Here is a 12,020-nt window from a genome sequence, read left to right on the forward strand (position 1 = left end):
TCCCGATACATCACATGAATTCTCTTTTTAATTATTATTTTGGAGTGAAATTCCTTCGTTCATTCTGACCTTCTTTTTATGTACATGCGCGTGAAATGCTTAATGTTTGTGTTGCAGTATCTGTTCGTGTCTCTGAGGAACAGAGAAAGCTGTTACAAACTCCTGCGCTCCGTCTGTCCTCAGCTGGAGGTGAGAGATTACATTATTATTATTAATGAGAACATTATATAAACAAAGGAGGAAACCGTCACAGTGTAGAACAAATAATGAGAAAAGACAGGGGGTTTGAACTAATCAGAAAAGACTACATATCAGAGGAAGGGGGGGGGGGGGTGATGACGACGACGACGATGAGGTCACATGTTTCCTGTGCTCATCATATCTCTGGTTCTTCAGGACGGCAGTGCCAACAGCAGCCCTCTCTTCTCCTCCGCCGAGAACAGCTTCGACCACACGCCCAAACTCGTGGTGAGACACCACAAAGATTTCCTAAAACAATATTTATTAAATATTTCCTCAAACCCTTTGTTCAGTATGTATATCAGTATGAGTATTGAGTGTGTGTGTGTTTCGGCAGCTGAACTCGAGTCAGTCGAGTCTGGACGACTCTTTGGATGTGAACGGAGAACGTGTGTGTCCTCAACCAGAGCTTCTCGTCTCCAGACTCTCTCGAGGTTTGTTCAGAACAACTTCAGGACGGGTTTACCGTTTAATCCAGACACAAATATCCAGATCGGGCGCCATTAGTGGCCCTGCAAATAAGCAATCATTATTATTATGAAATTTTTATTATCTATCTATCTATCTATCTCTATCTATGTCTCTTATCTAATCTCCTCTATCTATCTGGTGTGCTTCAGAAAGTCCTGCTGCTGGACCGAACCCGACTGTGAGGATCTCAGAACCGGTTCAGGGCAACGAGAACACGGGTACGGCCTCGGGATGAGCTCGTGAGTTTGACTTCATCATGTTGTGTTTGATTGGCTGATGGAGATTCTACTTCCTGTCCCCGCAGGAAGTTCGTGGGTTTGGACTGTGACGGACCGAGCTCGATCGCTCCTGATCCAGAGAGAAGTCAGCAACCTCAACACACTCCTCCTCATATACCTGATCCTGTGAGTCCAAACACCAGAGGAACATTCACACATTCACATTTAGCAAATATTTACTGAAGAATTTAGACTCAAACAATATTTTAAACAAATCTATTAGAAAAGTCATACAGATATTTAAAATTGTAAATAAATTGTTCAATTGTTCAAATTTATCAAATAAGTATTTCCAAAAAAAAGTACATTTACAAATATTTGTAATTTATCAAATCGTTATACAAATATCTAGTAAATTTAGAAAATGTATTTATAAAATAGCTATAGAAATATTTACAAAAAGTTATTCACACAAATATTTCCTACAAATAATTTGTAAAATATTTATACAAGTATTTAAAAAATGTAAACATATAGATCTACTAAATAATAATTTACTAAATAATTTAGAAAATATTTCCTGAAAGAAAATATATTTACAAAATTTAGAAAATTACATACTAAACATATATACACTGAATAATTTAGAACATTTTATACAATATTTCTTAAAACTAATTAATAAAATAGTTATAGAAATAGTATTTAGAAATGTACTAAATATAGATTCATACAAAATTAAATAAAATAACTTGGAAAATATAACTATTTAGAAAATAAGAATTTCCTAAAAAAAGAATTTATGAAAACATTTATACAAGTATTTGTAAAAAAAAAGTATATATATATATATATATATATATATATATATATATATATATATATATATATATATATATATATATATATATATATATATATATATATATATATATATAAATAAATGTTATTATTATTATTATTATTATTATTATTATTATTATTATTATTATTATTATGAAGTCAATATTTATAAAAGATTATCAAATTGTTTTACAAATATTTACTAAATTAAGAAAATGTATACTGCATTTCCAAAAAACTAATTTATAAAAATAGTTATATATATTTATAATATGTATTAAAGATATTATAAAGATTGCGGTTACTTTTGCTGTTTTGGTGCATTGTTTTAATTTGTATTTAAATAAAAATTAATTTCCATCAAATCTGTTCATTTAATGGAAAAACTGCGAGGACATTATACCTCAAATATTTTTTACTGTTTTATTACTTGCGTTAAACATTTTTAATCTAATGTCAACAGCATCATTCCAGTCCGAAATGCCTAATATTGTAGCATCCGACGCGCTCAATCATATTACCCCAGATATTAGCGTGACGCATCATCATAAGCAGCCTGAATATACGTGGTTTCTGGGCGCGCGAGTCTCGTCTTGCTGATGCGCAGGAATGTGGTTTAAGCTTGAGACGCCCTCAGGGTTTGTTGAGGTTCTTTAAGTGTGTGAAAAGTGACGTGTTTCGGTGTCCGGCAGGGTGTTTTTTCTTCCGTTGTCATTTTATACAAATATTTTTCTAAAAACACTGTTAAATATTTATATAAATATTTCATATAATAATAATAATAATAATAATAATAATAATAAAATATTTTTCTAAAAACACTGTTAAATATTTATACAAATATTTCCTAAAACAATAATTATTAAATATTTCCTAAAAACACTTTGTAAAATATTTATACAAATATTTCCTAAAACAATAATTAAATATTTCCTAAAAACACTGTCAAATATTTCCTAAAACAATAATTAAATATTTCCTAAAAACACTTTGTAAAATATTTATACAAATATTTCCTAAAACAATAATTAAATATTTCCTAAAAACACTGTCAAATATTTCCTAAAACAATAATTAAATATTTCCTAAAAACACTTTGTAAAATATTTATACAAATATTTCCTTAAACAATATTTATACAAATATTTCCTAAAATAATCATTAAAATATTTCCTAAAAACACTTTGTAAAATATTTATACAAATATTTCCTAAAATAACTTTTATTAAATATCTCCTAAAAACACATTGTAAAATATATTAAATATTTCCTAAAAACACTATGTAAAATATTATAACAATATTTTCTAAAACAATATTTATTAAATATTTCCTAAAAACACATTGTAAAATATTTATTAAATATTTCCTAAAAAACACTTTGTAAAATATTTATACAAATATTTCCTAAAATAATCATCATAAAATATTATATTATAATATAAAACCTATATTATTTTATATATTTTAGTGTGTGAGAAGTTATGTGTTTTGTGTCCTTCAGGGTGTTTCTCCTCCTGTTGTCCTCTGGCTATATCGGCCTGCGTATCGTGGCCTTAGAAGAGCAGCTCACATCTCTCGGAGCCCTTCCCGAATTCACTGTTCAAAGCGGGTAAATGCTCCTTTCACACACGTTTGATGATGTTCCTGACTGTGTTAAACCAGACCAATCAAATAATCAGGTTTTATTTGTGCTTTCAGGTACAAAGAAACATAAAGAGTCCATGCACTTTCATCTGAACTGTGGAACGAACACCAAAAAACGCCCGCAGGGAATGCTGGGAAGGACCTTTATTTGCACCCAGAACCAACCTCTGCCAAGTAAAGCAAAACGCCTGCAGGGAATGCTGGGGAGGATCTTTATTTGCACCCAAAACCAAACTCTGCCAAGTAAAGAACCAAACGGGAAGCTGTTGGATTTAACAAACAGCTAGCGTGTTTTCATCGGAGTTTCCATCAGCGACTCGCCCTAAACAGCCAAAGACAACCGGTTTGTCTTGAAGGAGTGTCAAAAACAACTAGTAAACAAACAGCTGGTTCTTCTGCGGGAAAGCATTTCATCTTTTATCATTTCATTTGAAATGTTTTACGAACCATCAAAAAAAAAAATGCCGTCCGTTTTCCTCCCAAAATCTTCCTTAATTCTTCCTTAATCTCGTTCTGCGACGGTTTCATCTTTTTCCGGCTTCATTCTTCCTCTAGACGTCCATTTTTCGACTTTTTTTTTTTTTTTTTTTTTTTTCTTCGTACAAGGAGTTTGCGATATTAAACCAAATTTTTGTTTAACGATGATTAAAAAAAAACAATCGACCCCTTACTATTAATGTATGTATAGTCTATGCACAGAAAAAAAAATGCTCACATCAGGTATTAAACGCCTTTCTTTTGTTTGTTTCGTCTTTTTATACCTTACGGAGACGAAGTGATTCCGAAACGTAGGTCTCTTCGTAATCCGAACGATTTAAAAAAAAAGAAAAAAAGAAAAAAAAAAGATTATTGTATTGTGACGTTTGACGCATCTAAACCGGATTGCTTCGAAATGTCCAAATTACGGCTAAAAAAAACAAGTGCTCGCATGTTTGCGCAAACCCAAAAAGAGCATTTCCGTTCAGGACTCGAATCATGATACTTGACGAAAACGGTCCAAAATATGCATGATTTTTGTGTGTGTGTGTATGTGTTCTTATAAATATGTTGCAATATGTTCAAGAGATTGCTGTTGGAGTGCACTTTATAGTGTGGAGACTCTCTCCCATCCTGAAGGGGGCGCTATATATTCGTTCTGGGGTATTAGACGGTGCTAAGAACCTCTCACTCAGGGCTGGGACTAACTCGCAATGCATCGTGGGAGATCCTTCAAGCGTTTGGAACGAACACGCACAAACTCGTCGAGAGTTTTACATGTGGGTGATGTAAACGCACGTCGCTCCTTCAAACATAAACTCTAGGGAGAGTGTTTTTTTCCTTCGAAATGGAGAGTCCCCAGTTGAACTGATCCATGTAAACAAAAGGAAATGGATTTGCACAGCATTTCACCTCGTCGCCGGGGCATCGCAACCTCAAAGTCCCCTCAACGACTGTCCAATAACCACAATGCAAGAATCCCAACTTTCATAACTTGTTTATATTGCACTATTGTATTGTTTTTGTATCAATATGTTGGTAAACATCTTGTTTTTGGTCCTATTTATTGCATTGTGTGTAATTCAAAGTAGTCTCTGTGAGACTGGCTTTGGCATTGTTTGAATAAATCAAGTGCTAAGGAAATCCGTGTCACTGTTGTTTATTGATTTCAGTCTAAATATAAACTGTTATCAGTGGAATGTGTTTATGGGACAGTCAGGATGTTGCAGGAATGGATAATCACCAGTTTTCACAGACTTTAAAAGCAGTAGCTGTATGAATTAATGCTGCTTTACACTGTTGTTCACCATTGATTCATGTTCGTTCATAATGCATTCATGTTAATATATGCAACTTTATATGTTAATGTTTTTGTTGGTTTTTTTACATTTAGCGGTCGTAAATGCTGTGAAAGTATAGTTCGTTAATCATGACGATTTAAATCATGCACAGAATCTTAAAGTGAAGTGTTCAGTTGTTCCAGGTTTGAGAAGAACATGTAAAACAAATCTGAAAATAATTTGAATATAGTTATTGGGGGGGGGGATGTGCTTGTGTAGAGCAGACTCGGCGCGATTTGATTTGACGGTTTTTTCGGTTCTTTTGAATGAATCAAAAACGCAAATCGCGCCGAGTCTGCTCTACGCCCCAATAACTGTATTCAAATTATTTTCCGACTTGTGTTTTTAAAAAAAACACTAGACATTTTGCGCTTTAAAAAAAAAAAAAAAAAAGCGCAAAATGTCTGTTTGTTTGTTTGTTTGTTTGTTTATCACTAAAGAAACCGATTCTGAGACATTCGTTTGGGAATTGAACTGCTTTCGTTTGGGCGCGATTTGCGTTTTTTGATTTGATGTTTTTTTCGGTTCTTTTGAATGAATCAAAAACGCAAATCGCGCCGAGTCTGCTCTACGCCCCCAATAACTGTATTCAAATTATTTTCCGATTTGTGTTTTAAAAAAAACACTAGACATTTTGCGCTTTAAAAAAAAAAAAAAAAAAGAGCGCAAAATGTCTTGTTTGTTTGTTTGTTTGTTTGTTTATCACTAAAGAAACCGATTCTGAGACATTCGTTTGGGAATTGAACTGCTTTCGTTTGGGAATTTATTTTATTTTATTAAACATTGCAAAGCATTAAAGCAATACAGATTAGCATGGAAAAAAAATAAAATAAAAGATAGGGTGATATCAGGTAAAATGGGCCATTTAAGGTTTGGCGGTCCCAGCCCCTCTGGAATTTAGAGCCAATGACTGCAAAGGATTTCAAAGGATTTCTGTTGTCATAACTGTGCTAGGCAAGAAACAGGTGATTTGATTGGTTTATGGTTGCTATGGTGCCCTGCTGAAAAAAACAATAGAAACCATTACAGAATTGCTAATGGTTTCCACTACAAAACCATTACAAACCATCAGCCGTTAACCATTAAAACCATTACCAAGTGGAGTCCATTACGTAGTGTGTTTTGGGCCATATTCCATTAGGATTTATTGGTTTTAAGGGTTTCCATTACAAATTTGTATTGGTCATGTATTTTAATGGTTTCCATTACAGTTTTGTATTGGTTCTGATGGTTTCATTACAAATTTGTATTGGTCATGTATTTTAATGGTTTCCATTACAGTTTTGTATTGGTTCTGATGGCTTCATTACAAATTTGTATTGATCTTGAATTGCACATATTTAATGGTTTCCATTACAGTTTTTTGTATTGGTTAAGATTTGTAGGTTTAATGCATTTAGCTGTTAATAATTAGGACATTAATTATAGTTTTTAATTAATTAATTTGAATTATTATTACAATTATACACAACTGATATAAGCTGCACACCAACTTTTCAATAGCTTACAGCTCAGGTTTTGTTTAGCAAAGAATGAAGAACATGCACCTGAAATAAAAATGATATACAGTATTAAGACCGTTTTTTTTACTCAACCCATATGGAAATAAACATCTGACACAAAACATTAATATTACATTTTTATTATTTGATTCACAGTTATTCTTTTACATTGTATGGCTTTACTGGGGCTGAATGATTAGACCTGCAAAAAGAAGGAGAATTCATTAGGACAATGTACCTCTTAAACCACATTACCAGTGCATAAGATTATCCATACACTATATTTTTAAATATATTCATCCAACATCTTTGGGCGTACTTTGAGCAGATTCAAGATCTTGCCAGCTGTGAACTTAGTCCACTAGTCATGTAATGTTCATAGCATTACAGTCATCTGTTATTTAACCTTCTCCAGGTGTAGGTTTTAAATGATAAAACATAGTTCAGGTTAGGGATGCACCGAAATTTAGTCAAGTTAGCGTTTTTGCTCTTAAAAACAGACGCCCATAATAGTATCAAACTGCAGAGCCACAGCACTATTGAATGGGAAAGAAAGCTGGGTCTCGAGCAAAAAAAGCTGCTCAACAGTTACCCAATGATATGATGAAATGTAAAAGTACAAAGATATTATAAGAAAACATTACTATTACATTAACATATTGCACTGAAGTAGGCTGCTTTAAAATTAACATTTATTTAAATTAAAAGAAATTCTTCTTTTGGCAAAATTACATTTCCTAAATAACCTAAACAGAGGCTTTACTCCCTTAGAACTTAAATTATCAATGTTTCATTGCATCACTGTTGGAAAACCTTTTTACCTTTATAAAGGATATTTTTTCCCGAATTTTATTAAATGTAGGCCTATGCTCCATCTTACATTTCAAAATATTCAATTATCAATACATTCAATTAGAATAAGACACTAGGCTGTTAACAATCAAAACGTTGGGAAACACAGTAAGACATTTATATTATAAACTTCTTAGATACCTTTAGAGTTGCTCTATCTTGTTCAGGTTTCATCTGATTATTCTCAGTTATCATCTGAAAAGAGGAAAGAAGAGCAAATAAAAAATATAAAAGACAAATAAATACTAATTTTAGTATTACTTATTGAAAGCCAATTTCAACAGAGGTTGCTATTTTTACCAACTTCTTCAATGATTATATTTAATTTAATATAATATATTATATTTAATCTAACAAGCACAAATAGTTTTCGATATTGGTATTAGCCACAATGAGCTGTGAATTATGGGTTATCAGTATCGATCCTAATATTCCATTATGTGTGTCCCGGTAAAACTAGTGTCCTCATAGACCAGGATTCTGTCAAACTAACACAACACACTGAGATTCTCTAGTCAAGTTAAACATCAGGAACATGTACTTATGATGTCCTCATAAAACAGGTGCAAGACACACACATCCTGACACACTGTGATAAACACGCATGTTATGTGATGCATTAAAGCCATGAACATATTGTTTTATCATTCATACCTATCTGTGGTAGTGATATTGCAGTATAGGCCTCTGTGAAGTCAGGCTATGTAAAGACTATGCCATGTTATTTTACAGTTGATTACTCAATTTCTGTACCTAAATTAGACTTACGTGGAATATTTTTATTTTGCATCTTTGTTACATTTTTTTACCTATGCTTGCAATTTATCATTTTCTGTGCAGAAACCCCTACAAAATCACACCAATCATTCTAGAATGATTAATTATTTCCCAAATACAGCTATTTAAGTAATTTGGTGAAATAGTTTTTCATATTGCATTATATATTGCAGAAAAAATTAAATATTGCAATATCAGTTTTTTGCAATATCGTGCAGGTCTATTTCCATGGGTAATTTTTAACCTTTAATATTACCTTTTAATAATAAAACAAGTAAAATCATCACTTTAAATAACACAATGTATCTGCTTTATTAAACAGTATCACCTAAACATGGAAACACTGAACTCACTTTATAATGATTGCTGAATCTGCCCTGGAGCTCATCTTTGTCTTTCTCCTGAAGTGTAAACTGCATGTCCTCCTCCATAGGCTTGATCTTCTCCTTCACTGACTCACTTCAGGCATTATCTCATGTGTCTGCTGTCATAGAAAAAGGCCCTCAATAATCCTGACCATTGCATTTCTTTTGACATATTATTCAACAAGCTTAAACTTAAAGGTATAGTGGAGGATTTTTTTCTTCCGGATGGATCATCTATACTATTGGTCCTCCTAATTGTCAATCATTCTGGTGATATGTTTACGTAAGGCCGTCGTACGTGCTCGCCCCTTAGTTTTCGCTTTCTGCGCATGTGCACTTTCAGGTGTTTATGTGTGGTGACTGGTGAGCTACGGTTAACGCCATTCATTGAAGCTCGCCGTTTCACCGGGTCGTTTGAAAATGTCTGAGGGTCGCAAGAGAAAAAGTTTGTACGAAGTGTATGAGAAGAAGAGAAAGGCCTCAGAAGAGAGAAACAAGACCAGAGTGTTTTTGGGAGATTGTTTCACACGATGGCGTGCACTGAAAACACAGGTTGGGCTTTCCACTGATGCCTCAGTCACAAGGTTTCTACTCGACAGGTAAAGTTTGGCATGCTATTTGGAGAAAAAGTGCAAATCTTCGGAAAGATCCTCCACTATACCTTTAAGACATAAACTGTGTTTAAGTGAATATAAGTATTAGTATTGTTTCAGTACCCATGCCTACATATGGGTGTGTTCATATGGATGAAAGCCTGTTGTGTTCAGTCTCTTGATTTGTGATAGTGGCAGCTATTGTGAAACTCACCTTCTTCATCTACTGAGTGTGGATAGCATCAAGGTCTTGTCCTGAAGAATACAGGGCCAAACGCTAGGGATTGTATCTCATCTGATAACAAGAGCATAGCCATAAGTTTAAGAACTCTAATGATATCTTTACCCCCTGATATTGCATTGAGGATATCAATTCAAACATTTTAAAGGCTAAGAGTATGAGCTATGAGTATACTCATGCTTATAAGCTGGCCCGATATCTGTGAAAAATAACTTGCGTGCCTGAACCACATTTAGCATTTAAAAGTAAAAAGAATTTCAGTATTTATCAGTAAAAAAAAATGCATACAAAATAAATACCCCTGAGTTGGACAGTATGGTGTCTGTCTCATTGGCCAACATAATTCAAACCAGACCTAGAGAAATAAAATAAAATATACCAATAACCATGATATCCTGTTATCATAATAGTTAAATTAATTATTATAACTACAACCATTATAACATTATATTTGTCGCCTATTATTTATCTGATTATTTAGCTTACATGCTTCTCAAGGACAATCTCAATGAAAAAACCTGGGGTTAATGATTTTAAAATGTGAGACTTCTTTCAAAAGCATAAATCTTACAGACCCCAAACCTTTGAACAGTAGTGCACTATGTTTGAGGTGGTTTTGCTTACTAGTCATATGGTTGCCGGGGAGATTCTCTTGGACAGGGGTGCAGCAGGCCTTCAGCATGATGATCTAGAACATAACATGCAATTTGTCACAGAGCCAACAATGTTACATAGGATTTACAATAGAACATTTACAAGCTAGAGCAGAACTTATTTTATTTATATAACTGTTATATATATATATATATATATATATATATATATATATATATATATATATATAATTCTTAAGATAATGTATTGTGAAATAAATGCATATGAAATTAGTATCATGATTAATCAATAGAGGGGTTTTTTTCTGTTGCTCCTGAAATAACCTTTTTTTTATCACTATTTGTAAGTGACGTCACTGATTAACAGTACAGTGCATTCTTTTAGGTTAAATAAATTAGCTTACTTCCAATCACCCATTGACAAATGACCAGCAAAACAAAACTATCAAAAACTGTTATGTACACAAAGATGTGGTTAAAACCCCAAACTTTCATAAACAAGAGCTCCAGTCTATAACGTTAGTTAGCCTTAGCTTAACGTAACGTTAAGTGAAAATGGTTGAGATGCTAACGGACTTTTTTGAAGACACAACAAAGCCATTTCTATAAAGTAAATATTCAACGGAAGCTTGTCAATTACACGCAATAAAGGTGTCAGGGACGTTTGTATGTATTATTTGTGTGAATTTGTTGACTAAACTCACCTGAAAGCAGTGAAAACAACAGCGAGAGACGGGAGTTCTGCTGTTTGTCAGTTGATGATGATGACGTTTCCTCGTTTCCATCTGCTCTCGCGCAGCGCGCTCGCTCTAGTGTTTGAATGCGACTCGAATGTTCACGCGCACGCGGATTAAAACACTTCAAAGTCACGCAGCATTTAAATAAACGTCTAGAATTAAAACATATAACATCATTTAAAATACCATTAATATTAAATCATGAATTTTAAACTCATTGTGTAGTTCTATGGCCCATTCATGTGCAAGAAGTAGCCTATTAAAAGTTTTTTATTTTATTTTTGAAAAATTCAATTTACATTTAATGATACCTTGCGTTACAATACTAACGAATAAATAGCTAATGCAAGAATAACTAAATGGCAAAAAAAAAAAAAAAAAAAAAAAATAATTCTTGGTTCCAATTAACTAGTGTATTATAATCAACTTAATCTATATTAACTTATTGTTTGTGTGTATGAATTATTATTATTATTATACTAAATAATAATAATAATAATAAGATGTTCATCAGCTTGGCCAGAATGGGAGACCAGCTAAAACCAGCTGACCACCAAATTGTCCAGGCTGGGAAACGAGCTTGATCATACACGCCAGGCTGGGAGACCAGCTAAAACCAGCTACTTCCATCTTAAACCAGCCAACCAGCTTTTTAGCTTGGTTTTAGCTGGATTTCTCGATTTTTCAGCAGAGAGGCCAGGTGTTGATGTTGACGAGGAAAGCATAAAATAACTGGTTGCCAGTTACATGATTTAATGCAGTTGATAAATAAATTGTTTTGGCTAGAGGTTGTACCTCGATCCAAGTATCTTTTTAACAGAGTGTTTATAAACAGTTGTGAGAAAGTAGAATTTCAGTTCTACTGTGAAAGTTGTCACTTAAACATAGGATCAGTCCAGGAAATCAGTGACAAACAAATTATATATTAATATCATCAAACCAAAGAAAACACTAAATTTGTTGGAGACTTAATGGTTCATAATGGTGTCCAGTAGATACCAACATGTAACCTATAAGTTGCCAAAGGTGTTCTATTGGTCCTTAATGGTATCCAATAGAAAAAACATGCCACCAATAGAAGAAAGCAAATCACCAATAGAGACC

The 12,020-nt window shown here is 33.1% G+C and overlaps 1 protein-coding gene and 1 long non-coding RNA gene across 5 annotated transcripts in view; one reads left to right on the forward strand and one right to left on the reverse strand.

Annotated features, from left to right (window-relative positions):
* LOC307170046 (GRAM domain-containing protein 2B) overlaps nucleotides 1-4,338 on the forward strand; it is a gene marked incomplete at its 3' end in the record, with an annotated part of 20,359 nt that extends 16,021 nt beyond the window's left edge. For 3 of the 4 annotated variants that reach the window (XM_079891038.1, XM_079891040.1, XM_079891041.1), the window contains exons 7-13: nucleotides 118-189; nucleotides 397-468; nucleotides 578-674; nucleotides 861-929; nucleotides 1,016-1,115; nucleotides 3,276-3,383; nucleotides 3,473-4,338. In XM_079891038.1, the coding sequence (XP_079747164.1) occupies nucleotides 118-189; nucleotides 397-468; nucleotides 578-674; nucleotides 861-929; nucleotides 1,016-1,115; nucleotides 3,276-3,383; nucleotides 3,473-3,488 (534 nt within the window). Of the gene's footprint in view, nucleotides 1-117; nucleotides 190-396; nucleotides 469-577; nucleotides 675-860; nucleotides 930-1,015; nucleotides 1,116-3,275; nucleotides 3,388-3,472 lie in introns of those variants that run through there. The other variant, XM_079891039.1, reaches the window with a different exon arrangement.
* A 5,206-nt stretch (nucleotides 4,339-9,544) lies between these two features.
* Nucleotides 9,545-10,995, reverse strand: LOC307170383. Its single transcript, XR_013823367.1, has 4 exons — nucleotides 10,884-10,995; nucleotides 10,190-10,253; nucleotides 9,865-9,920; nucleotides 9,545-9,619 (listed from the first exon to the last, which is right to left on the reverse strand). It is a non-coding gene; the product is annotated as an uncharacterized lncRNA (long non-coding RNA).
* Nucleotides 10,996-12,020: the final 1,025 nt, after the last annotated feature.

The sequence above is a fragment of the Squalius cephalus genome (assembly GCF_949319135.1).
Source record: "Squalius cephalus genome assembly, chromosome: 13".
Classification (NCBI taxonomy): domain Eukaryota; kingdom Metazoa; phylum Chordata; class Actinopteri; order Cypriniformes; family Leuciscidae; genus Squalius; species Squalius cephalus.